At 42.4% G+C, this 25,598-nt stretch overlaps 1 protein-coding gene across 3 annotated transcripts in view; it reads left to right on the top strand.

Moving 5' to 3' along the window:
- Window positions 1-1,596: 1,596 nt before the first annotated feature.
- The window catches only part of GRAMD1C (GRAM domain containing 1C), a 54,170-nt gene continuing 30,168 nt past the window's right edge, over window positions 1,597-25,598 (top strand). Inside the window, exons 1-5 of one of the 3 annotated variants that reach the window (XM_074168871.1) lie at window positions 1,597-1,671; window positions 3,194-3,322; window positions 19,474-19,558; window positions 23,537-23,640; window positions 25,381-25,476. In XM_074168871.1, coding sequence (XP_074024972.1) covers window positions 1,597-1,671; window positions 3,194-3,322; window positions 19,474-19,558; window positions 23,537-23,640; window positions 25,381-25,476 — 489 coding nt within the window. Of the gene's footprint in view, window positions 1,672-1,766; window positions 1,787-3,193; window positions 3,323-6,338; window positions 6,860-19,473; window positions 19,559-23,536; window positions 23,641-25,380; window positions 25,477-25,598 lie in introns of those variants that run through there. The other 2 variants (XM_074168879.1, XM_074168887.1) reach the window with 2 other exon arrangements.

The following is a 25,598-nucleotide window of genomic DNA, read 5'->3' as shown; positions in this document are numbered from 1 at the left end:
CCAAACAGTGTTTGATTTAAACCCAAGTATTTGGTGTTTTTCTTAAAAAAAAACTTCAAGTGTGTTGTGATGGGCATACTATCATTGTTCCTGCAAATGCAAATTTCATCCTGTAACAGCAATTCTTTTGTGAATTCTCCATTAAATAGGACATGCCTGAGCAAAACTGTCAGGTCAGCTAGCTTTTAATTGAGGGAACACAAAGGGTTCTTTTGCTGACAGCCATCAGTTGAACACGAAGCTTCTCCCACTTGGATAACCCAATATGATTCAGAAAGAATCTTGATTTTTGGACAAAAAGAAAGGTAAACCGGTCCCCTGAGTGTTGCTGAGAAAAGCCTGAAAAAAATGTGTTTCAGAGGCCCAAATCAAGAAAGCAAGCAACAAAAATGAAATAAAACACACATTCTTTTTTACACTTTCTTGTAAATTTTGGACACTCACAGTTGGTGGAGTTAAAGCTGTCCTGCCTGGGCCAACAGCTGGGAGGGGTCATCAGCCACAGGGACTTCTGGCACCTTTGCTTATGTATTAGTGGGCAGATATCACAGGGCCCGTAAATGTCCCTTCAGGGAGAGCCTCAACCCACTTTCTGGAGAAGCATTGACAGAAACGGGACGGCAAGAATAAACAGCTCTGCCACACCAGGATGCTCTACTCCTCCTTCCCTTGGCTGTCCATCCGTCCATCCCTCCCTCCCTCCCTTTTCATTGTCTACCATGGAGCCACCCTCCAAGGTGGAGATTTCTTTCCACCTCACAGAGCTCTTTTTCTTCCCTGCGAGGTGACCTGAGGGCACAAATCTACAAGCCGCCGTGGCTCTGCTCGAGTCCCCCGATTTGAGGGGCACCGTCTGATGCTGCCTAACTTGGAGCCCAGCTTTTCAAACCCCTGGGGGTGCCCACAGCTTGGGCAGAAACCACTTGGCACCGCTCAGCAGCAGTTTAAAGAGGAGAGCCTGGGTTCCCTGAGAGGAACCCCCCCCACCACTGACTGCCTTTATCTCTCACCTCACCCCCTGCTCTGCCTGGGGGCGCGGGGTCTGACCCCAAACGGCCCCTCAAGACCGCGGCTTGTCACAGCAGCCACACTCGCGACCGGGCCGGGCCCAGGCCACCTCAGAAGCACGCAGCGGAGGGTTCCCTTCCCCTTCCTCTCTCTCCCCCTAGGTGTCCCCCTGGAGCGGCCTCTCGGCGGTATTTTCCATGGAACCCCAATTCCCCCCCAACCCCTCCCCGCCCTCGTCAGATTTAGGAACCGCTTTTGCTGCCCGGACGCTGTTTAATCAGCTGCCGGGGCTGGCCGCAAGGGGAGGGCGGCGGGTCTTTCCCTCAGGAGGGAGGCAGCGAAGGCCGCTTCCCCCTTCCCCCCTCCCCGAAGCCAGGAGTTTTTCCCTGCTAAAACTTTCCGAGGCTTCGTAATTAACCCATTCTGGAAGCCGCCGAGAGGTTTCCCCTCAGCGAGGAGGGGAATCAGACCCACCGCCGCGGCCGCCGCCCTCTCCCCCCCATCTCCCCGGCTTTGCCCTCCTCAGGAGCGGCAGCCACCGCTCGCCCTTGGCAACCGCCTCGGGTCGGCCGGCGCCTGCCCCTTTAAATGGCGGCCGCGGCCCCACCGTGCGCCCCGCTGAGGCAGTTAGCGGGCGCCGCGCCGCCCTCGCCCCCCTCCATGGTAAGCGCCGTCCGCCGCGGTCTGCGCGTTCCCCCAACCGCCCCTCCGCGGGGCTCCATGCCCCCCGCCGCGGCCCGCCGTCGCCCCCCGGGCGAGGCGGCGGCGGGCTGCGCAGGTAGGTGCGGGGGGGCGGGAGCCCTACTCCTTCCCCCGGGGGGATGGGACGGGACGGGCGGGCCGAGGCCGCGGGGCTTGCCCCGGAGGCCCGGCGGTGGGGTAGCCCCCGCGGGCAGCGCTGGGAAGCACCTCCCTGGGGTGCGGGGCCGCGGCGGGCCGCCCTGCCGCCACCCACCGCCCCGAAAGTTTTTTGGGGGCGGGCGGCCCTCCGGGCCCGGCAAGCGCCGGCGCTGCGGACCCCGGTGAGGAGGGGCGGCCCGCGGGGTGGCGGCGGCCCCCGGAGGGTCGGTCTGGGTTGTTTGGTGGCGAGAGGTCCCCAGCCGGGGTTGCCGTGGCAGCTGTGGAGCTCCGGCAACATGGTGGGGTGGGGAGCTGCCGTGGCGTGGCGTGAAGGGGTCTGCCCGCTCTGCGGGGAAGCCGGGGCGGCGGAGTGGCAACTGGTGGAAGTTGCAGCGAGTCCGCGTGTTTTTTTGTGGGAAAACCCGGGGAGAGCAGAGCCCTTCTCGCCCGCCACGTAGCCTGCATGGGGTGTCTCTAGCAGCTGCCTCGCCCCATTGTCTTCTCTCCAGCGTAGCCCCAGCCTGGGCCAGCGGGCTTGGTCGGAGCACTGGCCCCTGTCTAGCCGTGAGCACGCGTGTGTGCCGACATCGGTTTGCGTTTGAGACGTTTTGGGCTGGAAACCCAGCTTCGTCTCCTACTGAGGGATCCAGGAGTACAGGCACTGTTAGGTATTGGTTAGGTCCCTGGGGTGGTTTTGTACCAGTTTGCTGGGTGGCTTGGCACAAGTGTCTTTCTGTGGCTCGGTTTCCCTTCGTAAAGTAGAACTGACCTCCTGAATGAAGAGTAGTGATATCGAGGGAGAGCACTACAGAAGAGTGCTTATCTTTATAGTAAGTGATAAGAGTAGAGCTGTTTGCCTCTGAAGCATTGCGCTTGTGTTTATATATGTCAAAATATACAATTAACAGCGTAACTAATATTAAGTATAAATATTTGGTGTATTTATATTATAATAGTATATGTCAGTTCTCAGGTAAGTGCTACACACCTGCATGACCTTTCTCAAGTTTTGAAAGATCCCACAGATTCTTGAGACGTGCTACGTGTCTCATGTTGATCTTACTCCAGCTCTAAATGTCTGTGCAGCTTCAGTGTGCAAGTTGAGGGGCTGCTGTGGACATAAAATACTCTGATAAAAATGTAAGTAATAATTAAATATAGTATACTCTGGCAAAAATGTAAAATCAGTGGAAAGGCCGTCAGTTGGAAGTGTTTCTATGCCACTCGCCTTGGTGAAAATAGCATGTTAAATTTTATTTAATATATAGTTGTTAAATGGATTAACTATCTTATTTCACCTTTCTCCTCCATTGTTGAATTACATACCTTGCTGCTTTGTTCACAGGAAGTCCATGAAGTGGATCATGGTCTTATTAGCCAGCTACTTGCTGATTCAGAGGAAACTCTTAGTTCGTGCACAGAGAAAATGCAAGGTCCTGCTCAATACAGCTGGAGTGCTGACTGGAGCTTTTGGGTAACGTGTTTTATCATTCTTCTGATTTGTGCTTTATTTAGAAATATATGTATATTTTAATTTATGTATATATGTGTGTGTGTGTCCTAGCTTTATATCCACAGTTCTCAAGTTGCTTTGTAGTCATGAATTAGTAAAGTGTCTCCACCTATGTAGAGAGGTAGGTAATTCTATCATTATCAGCTTACTAAAGTGTAAGCGGAGACTGAGAGGGGATGAAGCTGTTCACCTTATGTCACATATCAAGTTAGTGACAGGACTTCTGGCTTCTGTGCCCAGTCCTGTCTCCCAGTTTCTTGCATGGTTTGTTAACCTATCCAGTGTCTCTTTATGCTGTTAGAAATACATTGTTGATGCTTTTTAATGGTAAGGGCTGAATTGTGATTCTCAGTGTTGGATAGTTTTGCTAATGTGCTTTCCTAGTGTCTGTTTTTTTTTGTCAAGTAGACATATTTGTTTTCTACAAAAGTAAATAAGCTTCTTGTGTTCTGTGTAAAGAATGAGATTTGTGAGGAAGAAGGGCAGAAAGGAGGGATTTAATTTTGCTCCTCTCCAGGAAGATGCCCCACTGAAAGTGGAGGATGTAATAATAAATGCTGTCTTTAATACTCTTCTCATGCTTTTGATGGATTTCTCTCTTTTTTTTTTTTTCTCTCTCATGCCATGAGAGAAGGTAAATTTACGGGTGTAGACTCAGAGTGTGTGTTTAGCTGTTTGCTTGGTGGCTGGGTTGCTGCTATTAGACAGGTACAGGGAACGCTTGTGCGTCCGGCCACAGGCAGGGTAACACCTGATCTCGTGAAAGACTTAGATTCCCTTCCTCACAGCTCTGATAGTCTGACTCGGGTTCTGTGTCAGGTGGCCATAGTAAATTGGCATACTTCAGCTTGTGCATAGGAACATCATCTGGACTACTGTGTCCTTGTCCTGATGAGGTCATCGGAGTGTTCGTTGTGCTCAACAGGTGAAAGATTAAGTAACTAGCAAAGGCCATAGGGAATCTGTGGCAGAGCTGCGAGTGGAACTGGAGGATCAGATTTCTCAACTCCCTTATTTATAAATCTAGCTTGTATGTCTTTTCATCCCTGCTGTTCAAACTAAGGGAATATCGTAATGGTCAGAACACTGATTTTTGCATCTTGGGCCCTAGCATAAACTTCCCCCAAAATGCATGTGTACTTTTAAACCGAGCAGGAGTAGCCTGGAGCCAATGGAAATGGAACAGGCCAAATGAATCCCGGCAGGTTCTAGAATTGTGTTGCTAGAGAATAAGTACTTGGATTATTCAGTATTTTCTCCACTGTTCCTGGAGTGACAAAGACAATACGGGGGTGTCCTGCCTGTGCACAGCTGTATCTCTGTACTTGAATCGATAGCAAATCATGCTGCACAGACATTGTAACTGCCAGCTATGCTCTCATTAGATGGAAAATTAGACTGTGTAAACTAACGCTTGGTGGTTTGTATACAACTGTTAATGCAGTTGCTAGCTTATGCAAGGAGGAAACCTGTTTAGGTCTTGGAGTCAGTCTGTTTTACTTGCAGTTAGTGACTCTTTCTTTGATAAGCTTGGCAATCTAAAATAAAGTCAGTAAAGTATAATACATGAAGAATGTAACTGTGCTGTTGGCTTTGCTTTTTTTAGGTTTGAGACACATGCTGAAGATTAGAAGTTTCTTTGAACAGAGCTTTAGGCATGTATGGTGCAGGGTATTGTGTGTCCTCACAGTACCACTTTCTGCTTCCTGTAGTAATGTGTGCCTGTAACTTCAGGGGAATGAGATTTTCTGGTGCAGTGGCAGCTGCTAAGAGTGTGAGGTATTCTGTGGTATGATTAAATGGTCACCTTCTGTCTGTTATTTGTACCTCAAGATCTCAGTATTTGTTTGAAGTTACTGTTTATCTGGTTCTGCAAACATGACCTCGCGATTAAAACAAAGGAATTGTGTAAATACTTGCCTCTTGTAAGATAGTGCTATGACTTGTAAAGTTCTAGCCGTACTGTTTGTCACTGATTAGTTTTAAAAACCTCTACCAAACAGGTTATAGGAGGCTGTGGTACTCATTTTCTCAGCCTCAAGGGGACTGAATTTAGAAGTAGCACAAGGCAGAAAGTCACATATTCAAGGCAAAAGCTAAGATCATCTAATTAAAATGTTATGCTATTGGCATCTTTCCCCGCTTTTCTAGACAGAAAATGTATTTTAATAACTTGCATGGTTGATGATCAGCTGCTGACTATATAAACAAATCATTAAAGCTCCCTAAATACTGAGTCATAGTAAATGCGTATGTGATAACACGTAAGGCAGCTTGTTGCAGGGTGCAAAGCATGTGTTGCTAACGCTTGACAAAGGATGATCTTAGTGTCCTGTGGCAGGTGTGGATTTGTTATGCTCATTCCTATTCTTCAGTCAGCAGAACTAAGGAATTGCTACAACAGCAAGGCTGGCCTGCAGTAGCATCCAGGGATCAGCTTTGGTTGCCTGAGTTATTTGCTTTGAGAGGCTGCACGTTTCTGACAACTTTGGTTTGCTCCAAGGGTTCATTTCTTCTGAGTATGTACACTTGCTTCTCTGATGATGGAAACCAAATGTGGATGTTAGAGCCTGACTGGTTTGACTTCAATTTTTCATGGATTTGAGTGGGAGTAGGCAGTTGTGCCATGCCTTTGGAAGTCAGGGCAGGTATCATGAATGCTCAATAAGTGCTGTGAGCACATGTAATTAGAGTGAGCTAGGGTTGGGAGCCTCTGGGTTATAATCTCTTTCCTGACTATGGTGAGCGGAGAGAAGGAAGGGTAGCAGAAAAATTAGCAGGGAAGGAAGAAAACAAGAGAAAAGAGAATTATACAACGCTTAAGTTTTTACCCATCTCTATCTGAAGAACTACTTGGTTTTTTCTAGCTTTATTGAATAACTTTGAGAAAAGTCTTTTTTTTCTGTACTACTCTAAGCAATTCTTAAACTGGTAGTGGTACCAACTACTGTTTTAAAGGTGATTTTTTTTTTTTTAGGGTTTGTTTTTTTTTTTTTTTGAAGACCATTCCCTGGAGGTGGACAAAGCTAGGCTTTTATAACCTCACTGGAGGAAGAGAAAAAGCTTGCTTGTAAGCATGATCTCAGGGGTTTCCATCTTTACTGGAATCTGTAAAGCTTGCATCTACTTTTGATTAAATGGTTCTAGTTTTGGCAACTGCAAATAGGAATGATGAAAGTCAAGGATGCTTTGGAAATTAAGTTATGTCTGGAAACCCTGTCTCAAGATTCTGAATTCGCATTTTATCCTTTTTACACTCTTCATACTGAAATATAATTAAATTTAATATCCTTGGAAGAAGAAACACATGAAAATCTTAAGTGTTCTCCTGCTGTAATGAAGAAGGTAAAGGTGAATGAGGAAGCTAATGAAAAGAATCCTTGCATCAAAACTGAGGGTGTTCTGCCTGGGGACTCTAGTTTCTATTAATAAACAGTCAAAGAAAGTTGATACATGTCTACAATAAGAAGAATGCCTGTGGAAAGAAAGAACAAAAAAGTAAGTCCTTGGAATGAAAAGGTAGGTGGAAAGCATTGAAATCAAATGGGCACCTCAGAAACCTGTTTTTATCTGGGAGGCTCGTTAAAGAAATTGGAAATATAAGGTGCAAGAGGGTGTTGGAAATAAAATAATAAAACAGGCTTTTTAAAAGCCAATTTGATTACAAAGTAATGTCAGGAGTTGGTCAGTGTGAAGGAGTACAACAGTAGAAGCAAACAAGTGATACACTGAGAAGTGAAGGTAAGCCTTTTATCTTTCATAATACAAGAACAAGGGAGGTTGCACAAGGTTTGGAAAAGGATTTTGAATTTTGACAAATATGGATTTGGTTTCTATGAGAGAGCTAGTCTGTGGGAGCGTGTGAGAATATATGTGCCAAGAATATGATAAACATACATGACTCAAACCTGCATAGGAGGGATGCAGATACACATTACAACTTGGAAGATAACTTATTGCAGTACAGATAGAAGTTGACATACTTTGGGGCCCAAGACTAGTAAGGGTTAGAAGACACATTTCTTGCATCTGTAGTTGTTTGAATGCTCCTCCCACCTTTGTCTGAAAGACTCATGTTCACTCAGGGAATGGCTTAACTGAGCTTGTTAAATCAGTAACTATGTTTTGGCAGACGGGTATTTAAAGTACTCTGACAGTTGCTTCATCTCCTGTGTTGTATACTTGGTATGTTACTTCTGAAGAAAGCTTTTCGTCTCATCTGTGCCTCCAAATGCTTGGGTTGTGAAGGAGAAACATCACAACTTGTGAGATCAGAGGACAATTTTTAGCCTCCTTTTTATTGGCTGATATGAAGCTAAGAACTGGATAAATGCTGTAGGTCTCCAAAAAGAATGAAAAAGTACACTTACGCTGTTCTTTTCTGAAATGTCATAACTTCAATATAAATAGCTTTTGCTGTACTTGTGACACTGATATGTTGTTTGTTTACCTATCTGGAATTTCTAGAACAGATGTGTGTGGTTTTTTTTTTTTTTACACCCTGTGATAGCCCTGATTATACAGAAGCAGCGTTTTAAAATAGTAACAAAAGATAAACTGTATTTCTGACTAGCCCTTGAAACATGGCTGATTAGACTGAGGTGTTTTTCTCACTTATTTTCACCCTGGGAATCTCTTTATTGCTGTTGATGCAGCTCCAGACTGAGCACTGGCTAGGTCTGGCTGCCATCGAGTTTCAGCCTGTTCTGATCAAAGGCTGGCAGGCAGTTGGTGCCCTGTCTAAATAAGATTTCCCAGCTGCAGCAGTGGTAAGTTCTATGTAATATGAATTATTATTACACACACCTAAAGAATTAGTCTGTAATCTGAAAGTTAAGTTTAATAGATGAGGAAGAAAATACTTCAGATTTGTATGATTTACTTATTTTTTAAGTCACTGTGAGCAAAAACACCAGAAATACATATATACCAGTATAGTTCAGAAATTCAGTATGGAGTTGGTTGAATTATGAGAGTTGATAGAGGGGCGAGTTCATAGCCTTAGGAATGAAAGCTTTCAGAGGCAAGGAAATCTAGGAGATGGAAGTTAAGCTTTTTTGGTCTTTGGTTTGGTTACAGCTGCTTTGTTCAACATTTCTGCAAACAAGCAGTGGTAGAACATTCTTTTTCAAGTCTGCTACAGGTGAGCTACTTGCATCCCTTTGGAGGGAAAGAAGACACATAAACAAAACTCCAAAGGGTGTGATTGTTTAGTGGTACGTTTAATTAAGACATTAGCAGCAGCTAGGAGTAGAAAATTCTCCAGGAGATGTTTAAGAAAAAACCAAAAGACTTCAGATTTTGATTTTTGAGATTTAGGTGATTTGGGACACATACTCACCTATCCAGAAACTTAAGAGCATTCTAGACAAGAGTATATGGCTTTTCTGCTAATGACTACTCTGGAAGTTATATTTTGTCTCATCCTATGCAGCAGGTTATGCAGTAATTGTGCTACGTTAAGATTCCTTGGTGAAATTGGCAGTGGTTTAGAAATTGTGGCATAAGTGGGGTTTTTTTTAGGTAGTTTATTGAAGTTGCTTGCAGAGTCAGTAAAGCCTACACTTGAGAGATTCATGCGCAAGCTTTAACTTTCGTAATATGGTCAGATTGTGTATTTGTTACTGCAGCCCCCTAAAGCCCCTAGGGCATTGATGGATGAAGTCATTCAGGACTTCATCCTGCTCGTATGACCTCTCAGCTGCTTCTGTTTTCTGCTCTTCCTACCCACCAGGACTCAAGATATCGCCCCTTGTTCAGAATGAGTGGAGGTATGTGATCATGAACCATGGTGTGTATGTGCCTCTGATCAGCTTGTGCTGATATGTCTCCCTTTGCGTTCCATTTTTGTATACAGTTGAAGAAAAATTACATACGGTCTGTCTTTGCTGAAAATGGTTCAATCAAATCTGGTAGCAGCTTTTAATGTAGAAGTGACTAAGAGTAAAATCTGCATTTGGTTTTTAAGGTAGAAAAGGAAGAGATCAAATTTGATATTTCAGAAGAAAAATAGTTCGGAGGTGATTGCTTGGTGAGTGCTATCTTCCATATAATTTCAAATGCAGTAGGGCTACTCACAGACTTAAGGAGATGACCAGTGTAATTTTTGCCAACACAGTTCATGTAGCTGACTACGGTCACTACTGCATTAGCTATGTAATTACTGTTGTAGTTTGTCTAGTATGTTCCTACTCATTTTCACTCTAGTCCTGATCCAAAATATTTATGTATCCTTCTATGAGTTGCTGAAAAGTAAATGGCACAGATCAGTTACTATATCTGAAGTCCTAAGTGAAAGTGGAATAAATCTTTTGAGAAGTCCTCTTTTTTTTTTTTTGTTTATTCTTTAAATAAATCTTGTTATCACTCTTGCAAGGGGTTGTTTTCTGACCAGTATCTGGGGACTGTTACTAAACTTAAATAGAGATTAGAGGTGCCAGAGTCCATTTCTGGGAGAATAAGGAGGGAAAAGTATGACTCAGGTATGCTATTGTTTTGCTTTTGTATTTATTGACTTTTATATCACTTAAACTTGGTGGGACTCTTTTGCAGATAAGGAAGATGAGAGTTCAGGAGTAATGTCTTTTGGTTACTTGTATGAGGTCATGTCCATCCCCCCCGCCCCTCCTTATTACATGGATCCAGTTAGTCTAAAGAAAAGAAGTTTGATTTTTTTTCGGTACTTAGGAAGCCTGCAATGAAAGATCAGGTGAAGGAACAGATGTTCTTACACATAACATTGGCTAATTGTTTTGCACACATGCTGTAGGAAGAAAAATGAGTCAGATTAAACTGCTGTTTAGAAAGGAATGTATTTCTTTATCCAAAAGGAAATCATCTTGACTGAGCTTTTAATTGCCATTGCATCATATTAGTTAGTACACTTACGGCTGTTGAAACCTGGACAATGTAGTTATAAGACTCAAACTGGGGAGCAGACAGATTATCTGAGCTAAAGTATAACTTGGTGTTGGGAGGGTGACAAACTCATTTCAATTAAACAATGTTAAAATAGTAACTGCAGAGTTCACACACAGTTGCTTTATTTGTATTAAGTTTTCCAGGGTTTGTGTCGTGTTTTATGTGGGTGTTTTTTTTTAATCCTTCTAGTAATTTTATTACCAATCCTTGTGATAAAGTTGCTAAAAAAAAATAAAGACTACTGTTTGAATGCTGTATCTTTGAAGTCAGGAAAGTATGTACAGATCCACAGTTTTTCCCTAGAACAGAGAAGAGCTAGGCACTTAAGACTCTTCTGATCTTGGTTTGTACTAGTGTCTTTGGGAGGCAGTATGAAACATGGTCTCTGGCAGAGGCATTGCAGGCATAATTTTACTACTAGGTCCAAAGAAGTTATTGCCAGCTACAGATGGTATTAATGAGGATGCTGAGTAAATCTGAAACTAGAGCATCTTGCCTCCTGGAAGAGCTAAAAGTACCTTAGTTTTCAGTTCAGAATTGGGAATGATAGTCTTTCTATCCAAGTGTCCAATTCCCTTGAACTCTTTGCTTAACCTTCTTAATCAAAATTTAAATGTTTGAAATGAACAAACTCAGAGGTACGTGGTAGCAGTTATATAAATAATTGTATTTGAAATGGAAATTATCAGCCTTATTGCTAATTGCAGACTTCCAGACTCATGTGTTTAATCAGCTGAAGGTGGTGTTATCTTATAAACAGGAAATGCTCTTAAATCACCTTATGCTCATGGTGCTTCTGAGGCCTGAGTCACACTGGTACCCAGGCCTTGGCAGGGCCTTTCTGAGATCACGTTGAGACCTCTTACTGGTTTTCTGATGGAAAGAAATTGCCAATTAATATTTTTATGTAGAGATTTACCTCCTGGTATCTTGCTGCTCCTTCAACACACAGAGATTCCCTGTGATGTATCCTAGCCTTGCTTTGGGAAGGCAGAAGAGCTGCCTCGTTTTTCTGGTGAAACCAGTTCCTGCTATTTACATACGTAGCTGATCTTGACAACAGAACTGCCTTAATCTAAAGCGTCACCACCCAGCACAAAGACAACCGCTTAATCCTAGTGAGCAGCGGTGGCTGGCAAAATGACTCAAATACGGCCCCATTGTGTTCAATTATCTTCTCCTTTCAGGCATTCAGATTTAGATCCGATTATGCGAGTTATTAAAATACCTTGAAATGCAGTTTTCTGTTTCTTCTTTCAGCTTCCTCCGTAGGGGTGTGCTAGGAGAGGGATCTCTCTTCCTGTTGAGTGAGTCATTAGCTGTATCTTCAGCTAAGCGCCCAAGGGGATCCAATGGTGTTGGAGGCTGGGCCTTCAGTGAGCTAGGTGGATACAGCATAGAGACGCCTGCATCTTCTCCTCTAGCTCTGAAACCGTATGTGTGTTGTGATAGCTTCTAAGGACCCAGTTTTGCAGCTGGGGACGGGTGGGAGGTGCCGTGCAGCAAAGAGGGGCTCCACAGCTCCTCACTGCGCCGAGTGGCTCACGGTCTGTGAGGCGTGAAGCTTGTACGCAGCCTGGTGGTGCCTGTGTCGTCCTCCTCACTTCCAGAATGGCCCCACACACGAACTCCGGTCAGAGCCTGACTTCACTTAGTTACTCGTAGACATGCAGCAGACAGGTCCTAGGTAAGACAGATGGGAAGGGACAGAAAGCCCAAAGAAAGCAGAGTAGATATGTGCCTGCTGCTCTCTTTTCACAGCAGGGAGAGAGGTCTGATGGGCATACAAAGCCCTGTATCGCTTGCCTCAAAGTGTCTGCTCCGTGTCTGAAGAACTGAGCTCTGGGCGGGTGGCAGAGGGATGGGTGGTAGCGTATTCATTTGGGGAGCTTGGGTGTGCATGAAGCATGCCCTGATCTCCTCCCCTCCCTGCTCTGGAGCTCAGGCTGAGGACATCTCTTAGCAAGGGTTTGACTTATAAAGCGGGCAACGGCCAAGTCTTGCATGAGAGTAGATTTAGATCCATGCCAAGTTACCAGATGTACTCTGTCTTTAAGACTGGTGCGCAATGGGTGCATGGTCCGGAGCCTCCAGTGACGCAGAGAGGAGGAACAGAGGAGGAGCCATGGGCATTGAGTGCTCCTTTCCAAGCTGGTGTTTCCCTGGTGATGGTACTTTTCCTCTACTGTTCCCTTTGGAACTTTTGTGACTTGAAACGACCTATGCTATTGCAGTCTGCCTTCCAAAATCCATTTAGATGGTAGTGATTTTTAGATTGGAGCTGGGCAGCTCTACGTGCCCTCCCCCTCCCCCCGGCTTAAGTTTCCTTTGGACACTTGCTGCAGCGTTTGTTTGTGTGTTCTGCACGGCTTAGTGTGTTTCAGCCTGTTTTCCAAGCTTGCATGCAAGCAGAGGCTGGCAGAATGCTAGCTAGCTCTGTTGGATGGTGTCCAGCGCTGGCTCTGAGCAAGTGGGTGAGAGAAGGGGGAGCCTCAGAGGCTTGCCTGAGTGTCGGCCAGGGATTTGCATGGGTTGGAACAGGTTGCAGGCAGCTAGAGGAGAAGGTGTGTGTAGGGGGTGTCTGTGTCTTCTGACTCCGTTAGCTTCAAGCCTCAGTCAGTTTTATTTCTGAAATGGAGCATATGCTTTGTTCCTCACTGTACATGTCAAACTTGAGATTTATGTACAAATCAGAGTTGTTACAAAAGTACATTGGCTTCACTGCTTAAAAATGCTTTAGAACACTTATTTGCAGAAAGTACCGAGTACTACAAAGCAATTGCTTCAGAATAAGCAGGGGATAGTCTCAATCCAAACTCTTATAGACATTTCACTGAAAAAAAGAATATTACTAATGGCTTTCTTATCATTGATAAGAAGATTATCCGCTTGTTTCCCAAGGACCTTGTTGGACTAGCTTCAGCTGAGCCCCATTTCAATGAAATGTAATGGTTTGTGAAATGGATCTGACCTTGAGCAACCTGGCAGGTGCCCCTGCCATGGTAGGGGTGTTGGAACTAGATGATCTTTAAGGTCCTTTCCAACCCAAACCAGTCTAGGATTCTATGAAATTGGGCTAATTTCCGTGAGATCTTGCAGGAGGAAAGACCCTCACATGTTTTAAGCTGAAATACTTTGTTGGAAAACTCTTCCAGATCTCTTCTACTGTTTTTTTCTAAAGAACCTTAAAAAAAAGTAGTGTTTAACTTGTTGTACAACTTAAAGTTCTCTGAGAAGGTATCTTTACATCTTTTAACTTTTTAAATATTAAATCTTCAAATTCTCTTTCTGCTTGGGAAGGAAGCCAAATTTAAAAATTTTTCACAAAAAAAGATACTTTTGTTCTAATTATATAACCTGATGCTAGCAGCATAGTTTTCAGTATTTCTTATGATGCTAAATTTTCATGTCTGTTAAAATCATAATTGTGACAACGTTGGTTATGGATTTTGTAGGCAGTTTTCCAAGCCGTTCTCCAACATGATTTAGTATTTGTACTTACATAGGCAAGTATGAGACCTTCTTTCCTGCTCTCGGAAGGACAAGGTAGCTGGTGAGGTGCAGGAGATGACCAGGCCTTTTGTGAGCAGGATTCCAGTTCAGCGGAGTTCGTGTTGCACCATGGGGTAAATAGGTGTGATATGGGCCTCCCTGGTCTGTAGTTGAGCAGAATTGTTTTTCAGAACAGCAGGGTCCTATTATGTGTTAGATCAATAAGGGCTTGATGAGGTTTATGACCAGAGTGGAACTGGTGAGGAGGGCTGGACTGCTGTTGAGGTGCTGTCTGTGGGACACAAGTGGAGGTACAGATAAGGCAGGGGAGTGTGTAACAGCACTTTTCATGTACTAGATCCAGCCTTTAAAATAAATAGGAGCCGTCTCATTTTCAGAAGTCCCTGATTAAGTCAGTTTCATGGCGCTGGGTGTCACTTAATTTTTAAGTGGGCATTCAATATTTCAGAAGCTCTTCATAGTGAAATAGTTCTGAGGAGTTTCTTCCCACATGGATTTTTGGAAGCTAGTGGTCAATAGTAGTCTGTCTGACATTTTTAGTCTGCCTGCACATGCATCTGTGAGAACTAGTAAATACTAACATCCATTTTGGGGATTTTGGGACCTCATAGGATTTAAACAAAAAAAAAAAAACGAACACCAAAAACACCAACAAAAAACCCAACTCAAACAGAAACCCCCCAAACAAACAAACAAAACCCTTGAAAATGCAGTAGCTTTAGAGCTCATGACCTATATTTCAGTATATCTTCCTTGAAATTTTACATGTTGTATTTCCAACAGAAGAAAGACATAGTTGCAGAGCAGCATCCAGTAAGAATTTTGGTGCCTTTATGTGGATGCCACTGAAGGAGAGATGCCATTGATTTGCTGTATGCTCAGTCACTAAGAAATGTTAAAATCTGTTTCACCTTCAGCTTCTGCAAATAAGAGAGGGGCTGGGCCACAGAAAGAGATGTAATGACCCTAGTGCACAGCCCTGTGTCTGCCAGTGGCCCACTGGAAGGCTGCCCTGTGCTTTTGAGACTCCCCTTTCCAGAAAAGTTAAGAGTGAATGGAGAGCATATGATGAGTATAAGTAAAATAGTTCTGGCTCCTTAAACTCTTCCCCCTCCCACTGTGGCTATGGGCTTGTTTCCGTTTCCTTGAGAGCATGGGAACTTTTGGAAAGCAGGCTCCTAGGGAATACAATAAATGAGCCAGCCCTGGCAACAGTTGCTTGGTTTTCTTTCTTTTTTTTTTTTGTTAATGTGCCTCATATGACCTATGAATTAAATACAACTGTGTGGATAATGAGGTGTGATCAAATATCTCATTATTAAAAAAACAAAACCAAAAGTGGACACTTCATACACATCCAGTTCCAAAGTACACAGCACAGTAAGTCACCCTAAATAAGGTGGTATTGCTCTTCAGGTCCTGTGAGAGCTTCTTCCCCTGTGCAAGTTTAATGTTTTTGTACAATCAAGAGAAAGAAAAGGGCAGTAAGTTACTGCTAGTAAAGCTTATGGGTACTCAATAGTTGAAAGTTATTACTAACCTCAAATTTTACTGTGTCAAGGAATGGTTAGTGAAAATATCTCACTGAAACAGTAGATCTGGACTGTTTGCTTGTGACAGAGTAAACGGAGAACAAGTCTGACACTTTCAAAACACATCTTCACGCTTGTTTTCAGAAGAAATGGAAAACTGTGCCCTAGAACTGTGAAAAGATAAAGGAGGCTGGTAGTCATGTGAATGTGAGCTTCTACTATGATTCTGTGCCTAAAAGCAAATCCATAGCTACGATGGATTTTTCCATCGGGAGTGACTTTTAATTTAAGAAGGTAAAATTTTTTTTTTCTTTCCCAAAGGAATATTTGGTTTTTGCAGCTGTGGTCTTAAAGCAGGAGCTGAATTGCGGGATAGCTGTGGCTTATGCATTACAGAGTAGATTGAATGGTCATAATGAACTTTTCTGGCCTGAAGAAATGGCTGCAGTGGGATCAACATTTCTCTGATGGCGAAAGGCTTGTCAGACTTGGCACGTTTTACAGGTAGCTTCAGCAGAGTCACTGCCATCTCAGTGTGCCATGGGAGTTGTTCTTGTGTTTATAGATAAATCTGCCTGAATCTGTTTTGGAGCATGTGAAGTCTTTAAGTTTGCCTTCCTTATACTGCTAAATGAGGCTTTTGTTCAGGGCTGTTGACTTGATTCTCTTCTAGCCTAGACAAGCTTTAGACTCGCTGAAAGTGAGATGTTGCTATGTTTTGTTTGGTTTTGTGTTTTGTTTTTTTTTCTTCCTTACCAGGTAAGTTTCAATAATACATGTAGTCCTTTTGTACAAAATCAAACTCCTCTCTGACTGTGTACAGTTTTCCTGGAGGCTTTTTTCTTTCTCCTGATGCTAAGCAGATTTTTAGATGAGTTTGAAGAGGGGAGGAAAACAATGCACTCTTCAGTAGAAATGCAACAATTTTTGCCAGGATACTTAATGTTTGTTTTAATGTGTTACTGTAGGATTACAAATTAATCTCATCTTAACCTTACTAATATCTCCAAATTTGTTTTCAACCATGTCTAGCAACTTTATAGGAAAGTAAAGGTCAAGCTCTTCTGTTCTTGGGGAACAGCATATCAGGTGGTCTTTGTGGGGTGTAGAGATAGTGGCATGGATTTGCTTGCTTGTGGAAAGAGGAGCAAAGCCATGCATCTCATTGGCCGTATTTTGGTGGTTAAGTGAGGCTTCTAAGCATAAAAGGGTAGAAGGTTGGTCAGCTTGCTTATAAGCTTGTTTGATTCTGGGACCCCAAGCACTTGGTAACTGGTACCGAGACTGAAGCTCAGTGTGAAGTGCGTGTGCATCTCTTAAAATGAGGTGACATCAGAGTTGCATTACTCTAGTGGTGAGGTCAACTTACCCGTGTTCTCAGCTGTTTGTATTCATAGCTGCATGTCAAAACTATAGAATGCAAATTGTCAGGTAACATGGTTTGTGTGGTGTCTCAAAGCAAGGGGAAAACACTAACAAAACAAATGCAAGATTATTACTGTCATTAGCAAATATTAAAAAAAAAAAAGTGCACACTGTTCTGCTGAGGTTGACTGACTACTTGCATGCTCAGTGATGTGTGCAATCAAATAATTTCCTAACGATTAGCATTTTTGCTGTACTTAAGGGAGAAGGTGTAGCTTAATTTTCCTCCACAGCTTGCTAAATGGCTCAAATTATTTGCAAGGCCCACTCTTCAAAGAGGTAAATGTGAAGGGGGACTGTTTTTTAACAGGCTTCTATTGTATAAATAACTCAGCTTAGTCCTTTTTAGGTTAACTTTTTTTTTCTGGAACATGACTTTATATAGTTGGACTCTGATTAATTTCTAAACAAGGTATGAGAATCACTTCATTATGTGTCTTCAAGTAGTATCTGATACTTACATAACTGTCTTCTGTAAAACTTTCTGGATGAGACTGTAAAGGTTTTTCTGCTTGTGCTATTTTACAGGTTTCTGGTATATTTTTGTGGCTTCAGATAAAAAATGCTAATGTGTTATTGGCTGGGCTTAATAATTTTCTTAGTGATTAAATATAGCATACCCATAAATGTCTCAGACTGTCCTCAGGCAAACACGTTGCCTGATGACTTATAATTAAACTTAGAAATGTGCATGTGTTAAAAATGAGTTGCTGTTTCCATCTCTTAAGGGCTCTACTACAGCCTAATTTATGCCTTTCTTCTTTTAATATTGGATGGTAAGTTTTGTAACCCAGAGGTGGCAATCTGCCTCAAATGCTGTCACGCCTTGGGCATTACAATAGTGATTGTGAGAGATGTTGTATTCATAGAAATGTCTTATTTTCTTCACTTTAAGGAAATTGATAGTGCCAATAGTGTTAAAATTGTCCCTGTTGTTGCCCAAGTCCATTGAGCGATCTCTTAATCACCAAGCCACATAACTGAGTCTGTATTAGTTGCAGATCTAAGTTAGTTAGTTTTTGTACAAAGTAAAGAAAAGATAAGGGTAAGAAGTTTCAATGTGTTCACTCTTTTCTGCTGATTAGATAAGGATTCAGAGCAGGCTCTTCATAAACGTCCTAAGAACTCAGTAGAAATCTACAATTAATAAGAGGATTTCTTACAGCCTGTCTGCTACTCGTGACAAAGAACCCTTCTAAATGCCAGCAGTGGTTTCTCAGACAAGCTATAGCAGGTTTTATGCTCTAGAAAGAAATCCATTTCAAAGTAAAACTCAAGATATCTTTGAGTTGGGATTCTTGCAGCTGTTGAACTGGCTGTTTCAGGGGCTAATATAAATGTGTCTGTGATACTGGGATGTTCCTGTTCTCTTCCTGATTCCTTTTGTCTTGTAAGCACAAAAATGCTTAACTTTCACTACAGCTCTTATCTCTTGTATACAGCGTGTTTGAGAAACTACTTTCTCCTTAAAATCATGGCTTCTTAAACAGTGGTTTCATAAATCAGGCTTGAAGACTGTGAACTTCCTTTTGTTCTCACGGCAGACCAGTTCTTTTTTTCCCTCTTGTATGTTAGCATTGTCATCATAAGCTCAGACTTCAGTCAATTGAGGTATGACTGTAAACTCTAGGGTCTCTGAAACTACAGGTGCAGGCTTTATAGATCTGAGTTAAATTTTCAGTTTTCCCCATGTCTCTTTCCAGAGTAATTGCAAAGAACTCACCATTTCTTCAAAGTGGTGCAGTCATTGGATGCCTGTTTCAGATGATCAGTTAAAAGTGTGCATTTCGGGGCATGATGTGGGAAGGCCAAGAAACCTTAGCTTATCTGCTTTAGTAGTTGACATGCTCTCCAAGAAAGCTATGTCTGAGATTATGAAAATAACAGAAATATAAGTGGAAGCGTACAGCTTAGAGGACATCTAACATGTTGCCCTATTAGTTGTACCTAAAGCTTTCGTGCTTGCTTTTCAGAAGGGGAGGGCTTGACATACTTTGTCTCCCTCCCTCCCTTTTTGCATTGCAATGCTCAGAATATTAGTGGACATGATATTAAGATCATTGAGTTAAAGATCATTGAGTTCCAAGCCCCCCTGCCATGGGCAGGGACACATTCCACTAGACCAGGTTGCTCAAAGCCCCATCCAGCCTGGCCTTGGACACCTCCAGGGATGGGGCATCCACAACTTCCCTGGGCAACCTGTTCCAGTGTCTCACCACCCTCACAGTAAAGAATTTCTTCCTAATATCTCATCTAAATCTACTCTCTTTTAGTTTAAAACTGTTACCCCTCATCCTATCGCTTGACTCCCTGATAAAGAGTCCCTCCCCATCTCTCCTGTAGGCCACGTTCAGGTACTGGAAGGCTGCTATAAGGTCTCCCCAGAACCTTCTCTTCTCCAGGCTGAACAACCCCAACTCTCAGCCTGTCTTCGTAGGAGAGGAGCTCCAGCCCTCTGGTCATCATGCAACTGTAATGCCTTGTAATTGGCATCTGACCTCATACAGGGAACAGTTTGGTCCATCGTATCCTAAATACTGGAAGCACACTCTTATATAAACAAACATAAAGTTACAGTGATGATTATATTTAGATACCACCTATTCTTTATTTCACTTTTGATGTTCATTTGTTCAAGATAAAATTAAACATCCTGTATGAAGACAGTTGATGGCTGAAAAGAAATCTGTTTGTCTAACCTTTTGCCATTCTTTGTTGCAGCTCTCAAGTTCCACTTACAAATATAGGAGCGAGGAATTCAAGAGACAATTTTCTCATCTGCCAGACTCGGAGAGACTCATAGTAGGTAAGACATAATCACACCGAAAGTGCTTGTCTTCTGACTGATAACTCCAGATTGCAGTAGTGCCCAGGTGTTGTTTTGGTTTTTTTTTTATGGCAAATTCTAACTACAGCTGATATGTTTCCTATTCTCCTGTCTCTGAACTAGCATCAAATGCCTTCAGGGAAAGTAGGTCCATACTCCTCTCCTGTACTGCCTGCTTTGTGAAAAAAGACAGATTCCTTTTTGCGGTTGAGAAGTGAAGGAGAGGATACAGAATTCTCCTGTTCATCTAGATATGGGATGGGAGCCTCAGTATCTCTTCCTGCTGCTACTTTTTAGGGGGTTTTAGACAAAACCCTTCCTGACAGCAGTGGAAATTTGACTGACTGATAGCTGTTAGCTGACAAGCTGGAAAGAAAGGTCATGATGCAGGGTCAGTGTGAGCACTGAGCACAAACTCAACAAATGTGCATTGAGGGGCTTGTGCGATGCAAGTGCGAGAAGAACAGAGGTAGAGTTAAAACAAACTCGCTGCTCTCAGAATTTATGTTCTTTCCAGCACAGACAACCAACTTGGTACCTCTTGCAGTGGCATAACCACTTATTTCCTATCTTGTGAGTGTCTGAGTCCTCTGCAACTAGTTATGACTGAGTCAGTTGCCATAGGTGTTGGGAGAGGAGGGAATGATTCCATTGTTGTAATAGCTTGGTACTTGGATACAAAGGTAAAGGATGTTGCTTCAGTGACTCTGTTAAGTAGGTAGATCATCCTTAGTGGAAGCTTTTTCCTTATGCCCTGGAACTAATCCTAGACCTAGACCCTAGGCATCTTGATTAATGTGACTTCTGGGGCTAACACGGTGGGGTGCTTGTAATTGAAAAGGTTCTTTTCAGAGGCAAATATCAGCTATGTGGTATGAGGACACAAAATTCAGTACTTAAGTGTGTAATTCCCATCAGCCATCATAGGAGATCATTGGAAACACAAACCAACCTTCATTTTATCCTGACTTTCATCCAAGTGCACAGCATTCTATTTGTCAACGTGGTATATTGAGGGCAGATAAAAATGTTTTATGCCCCGTGCTGGTCTGTGCGGTTGTAGTTACTGCTCAGTCTAGTGCTGAGCGTGAAGTACACTATCTGGTGCTGTGCAAATCTGTTAGTTCTAGGTTGTCTCATGCCTTGAGCGGAGGTTTTTCACAGCCCAGCGTACTAGGTTAGCTTACCCATATGCTGATGACTTCAGTGCAAGCGTAGAAGTAACGCTCAGCTGAAAGAATAGAGGTGGCAAGAAGTGTGTGTGGTGGGAGGGGACAGAAGCAGGTGGCAGAGAATATGAAACTATGGTGCATAAAGAAAACATAAGGAAAGACATCTTTACTTTGAGGGTGGCAGAGCACTGGAACAGGCTGCCCAAAGAGATTGTGGAGTCTCCTTCTCTTCTCAAAACCCACCTGGACATGATCCTGCACAACTTGCTTTAGGTGAACCTGCTTTAGCAGGGGGGTTGGATTGTACATGATGTCTAGAGGTCCTTTCCAACCCCTACCATTCTATGATAGCTTCTTGGCACTGAAATGTTCCTTTTGAGCTCTGACTCCCTGTTCTGCTCCACTGCAAAATCCAAAGAAGGCAAGCGTATAACCCTACCTCCTTTGTATGTGGTGGTGCACCTTATTCCCTCTTTATCACTTGCCTTGCAGCTGCGCAAACATTATGTAACAAATACACTGTCCAAGAATTGGGTGTTGTTTTTATACAAAAGTGCCATTGTGACTATTTAAAGGTCACCTCATCTTATGCAACCTTTAAGGAAGTGATTCCTGAGAGGCTGTCAGTATATGCTTGCAGCATGCTGAGTTCCTCCCAGTTTAATGGAAGAGAAATTAGAGCTTTTGCTTGCACAGAAACAGTTAATCCCTGTGTCCTTTTCCAGGCTCAGGAGGAGGCAGTTATCCTTTGAAATGCCTTCTGGATTTTTAAAATACTTGAGTTCATTACAGAAGTAAAACAGAAGAAAAGGATGTTACTTCAAAGTGTTGTTTTGATGTTTCTCCTTATCACAGGATTGATAAAGCTGTGTAGCAAACTCTGAAGCACAGGTTCAATGAACGGGCTGCCTAGGACTTGGAGAAAGATGTAGCAATGGGCTGATCTCAACAGTGTAGCACCTGCTCCATCACAAGCAAAGTCATTGCTTTATACACTTTTTTTTTTTTAACCCCATAAAAAGCAGTGCTCCTTTGGAAGGACATTTTGCATTCTCCAAGCAAAGAGCTCTTCCTTTGCTTGATGCAGAGAAGTTTATCACAGGCTTTACAGTGCTCAAAGAAGCAATTGCTGCTGATGATTAAAAGAACTGTTCTTCACTTAGGTGTTAAAAAAGAAGTGACTATTCCACTGCAATGAGCCCTGTATATAAAGATTATATGAAATATATTTCTTATAATGAAACAGAAGTGACTTAGACTTTCAAAGTGGGAGTTTAAGGGAGTGCCGTTAACTTGTCTGAAAAATGTTGTTTATAAGCAGCATCTTAAGTTACTGGGTCTGAAAACTTAGAAGGAGAAGTGCTAATCTCTCCCTTTTGTTTTGATATTCTCTTGAGTAGGTAGGTCATGGTGGTATTACTCATCACTTTCCCAGTGCTCCAGTATTTATAGGTCTGAATCCCTCTCCTTCCCCCAAACATAGAATTTGGATGCAAACTTCTCAGTAATGCTTTCCTCAAGTTCTTAATGTCAAACTGCTGCTGCCTTCCCTCTCCCTGCTCTCCCAGCATTCTGGTATCTGACTGCTCTTTAAACATGCGCTTAACTTACTGCTTTGGATTTCTTTAAGCTTACGTAATTCTGTTTGCAGTTATGTCTCCAAGGGCTTGTATACATGCCTCATGCTTGTTGCAAGAAGCTTTATTTCCACTTGATTATTTGAGGGAAAAACCTAAGAGACTTTAAAGAATCTTAATAAAAGCTTCTGTAGATGCAGACTTATCTTGAAGTTAGGATGGTGAGGGACTCCTGAACGTCTTGGTACTTGAACAAAAACTGTTTTCATCATCTTGTTGTACACGAAATCAAAATTCTGGCTCAGACAATACCAGATTCAATGAGTTTTGTTATTTTGAAAAGCATTGTTACCTCTAAAGTTAAAATTGTCAACATCCTGCATGAACAGGTACATTCCGGGTATTTTCTATACATAACCTTATTTAGATTGGACCTTCAAAAAAGGATCTGTCTTAACTTTCCGGCAGTAGTACTTCTGAAAATACCTTTTGTTTGAATCTTCAGGCTCTGAAATTATGAAAGTTCATTGAGAGGCTTTTTAAAAGTGCAACCAAATTCTCTGCTCTTGTTCTTAATTAGCAGGTATCTGATGATGGGTAATTGCCTTCTAGATGAAATCTGTTTCTCAATAGGGATGTTTCGGCCAGAGGCAGTATCATAATAAAAATGACAGTCAGCTTCTGAAAACATCCCCTGCCTGAAGAACTGGATAGCTTCAAGCTGCCTTTTAGTATCTCACTCTGCAGATAGTTTTAGCTAGTGATAGGATCTGCTTAGTGGAAAATTATTATCTTACTACAACATATGAACTACTGTTATGTAGGAGTTGACAGTATAATCTGTTATACTGTAAGATGTTTCTGTATTCTGTTGTTTAGGTGCTATAAAGTTTGACTTAGGAATACTTATTTCATGTACTCCTGGTCTTGCCTGAAACCCCTTCTCTGAAAATACAGGATAATATACAGGGTGTTGATACCTGGGGCGCTGTAGTCACACAGTTACTTCCATCAGCTCTGGCTTTGGAGTGTTCCCAGACACTCTGGATGCAGCCTAGGACAAGTCTGTCTTCAAAGACTTTTGAAGAGTGAAAGAAATATTATAATACAAATAAAAATACACTCTTTTTTTCTCATTTTAAGTTAACAGGTTTGGGTCAACTGAGCTGCAATAAGTGAGTAAACTTGCTCTTGCTCTCTATATGTAGATTATGCCTGTGCACTCCAGAAGGATATCCTGCTGCAAGGACGCTTGTATCTCTCTGAAAACTGGCTCTGTTTCCACAGCAACATTTTCCGATGGGAGACCACAGTAAGATCTCTTAGCTCGCGCGAATCCCACCTCTTTTTTTGTCTCGGACTGTTGGAATGAGTCCCTCAAACAAATATTACTGCGTCAATCTCATGCTAGTAACTGTGTACTGAAAAGAAAGAGCCTGCATCTCTGAGTGGAAATGCAGATCCATTGCTCTGTGAAATGAAAATAGCATTGGAGACATCTGATTGCTGAAGTAAGCTTGCTCAGTTGATCACTCAGCCTAGCAAGGAGTTCAGGAGTTAAGCTAAAGCTGATCTTTTACATTTCTGGATGATGCCTTGCCCCTCCTTCCCAAGGAGAGTTGCTCTATAAAGGGATGTAATACACAATGTTCTCCTGTAAGACCAGGAGCATGACACAGTACATGGTGTTGCCCTGTTCAAGAACTCTGTAGCGTTGAACCTTACTTAGTGTAGTCTTACATGTAAATGCCAGCATCCAAGAACAGCTGAAGAAATCTATAAATGATCTCTGCAAGTTCGCATATTGTGGTCTGTAGCTTTTGAACAGTATGAACTAAAGTATATATTTGTTATGTTATCCTTCTATTTCAATTACGTTAATGAGTTAAAACTGTCAAGTAGTTGTTGCACTAGAGTAGAACTAGTAGTTGTTGCTGTAGAAATAGCATGAAACAGTGAATGAGAAGGGAAAGGTAACCTAGTTAATAGGTGATGGAGATGTATCAAAATGTTCTGCAGTTGTGAGACTGCTCATACCTTAAGTTAATCTCTTGAATTCTACTGTATGTGCTTTGAAATACACAGGACAGACAACAAAATAGCTTGTGTATTTAAGACAGAGGGTGTGTAGAAATGCTTACCTGGAAACCAAGCTTAATTTCATCAGATGGTTTTGTTGATTGAATGTTTCTTATTGTAGACTTGGGATTATTATTTTTTTAAAATCCTTTTGAAATGACGTCCTTGAATATATAAACAGCATACATCCTGGTAGCCTCTGCCTGCCTGCGTGGCAGAGCGACATCTTAAGTCAATCTGAGCTCATCAGCTGCAATGCTAGAGCCAGGCTTTGGGATCTCCTTAGCAGGCTGTGTTGATGCAGAGAGAGTGGAGGACTTTCTACACACAGGAAAAAGCAAAAAAAACCCTGTATGTTCTCCTTTCTCTAAGCTGAATGGCAGCACAGCCTTATCCTCAAGGGAAGGGGGTAGGCTGAATAGAAGTGGCTTGTTGCAGCCGGTCAGACCATACTCTTCCAAACAGAAACATTTCAAGTATTACTATGCAAGGCAAATACACTCAAGCAGGAAGATTTCTTTGCAGTGTCTGGATGGCAAATAAAACTCTGAAAACAGACTGGATTGCAAACTTCTGTAAGATGACGTAGACAAGATAGTCTGGTATCTGATCTATGTTCTACTTTATGTATAGTGTACCGATTGGGATTGGTTATCAGGTCTGTGGTTTGTATGTGGTTGGGTTTGTGCCCCTAATCCTCAAGTGTTGCTAGAGGAGCAGAAGAAAAGAAGAGAGAATTACTTGCTTCCCTAGTCCTACTATGAAAGAAGAGGAAATTACTCTTCAGTCATCTTAACTTCTACTTTGGAATGCTTGCTGTTAAGGTTAGCAAGTGGGGACAGTAATTCCCTTTTATCTCAACTGGTTTGCATCTCAGGGTTTGGGGTTAGAGTTCCTCTTGCATGTTCTGTGGCTTTGTAAATTTTTTAGTCTTAACAGTCATTTTAAATATGTCAACTCTGCTTCTGCTTAGATTTCTATAGCCTTGAAGGATATCACTTTCATGACAAAGGAGAAGACTGCTCGGCTCATTCCAAACGCCATACAAATAGCAACAAAAGGAGAGAAGGTGAAAACCTGTATTTAAATATGGTTGTGGGCTTTTTTTAAATGATCATGTCCAGGGCAGAGCTCTTGGAGTCTTAAATTTGCATAAGTAACTTCTTTGTCAAATCTTTAAATGTAGTTAGG

This window comes from Numenius arquata, chromosome 1 (genome assembly GCF_964106895.1).
Source record: "Numenius arquata chromosome 1, bNumArq3.hap1.1, whole genome shotgun sequence".
NCBI classification, from domain to species: domain Eukaryota; kingdom Metazoa; phylum Chordata; class Aves; order Charadriiformes; family Scolopacidae; genus Numenius; species Numenius arquata.
The sequence above is the reverse complement of the archived record's forward strand: the minus strand, read 5'-3'. Positions and strand labels throughout refer to the sequence as shown.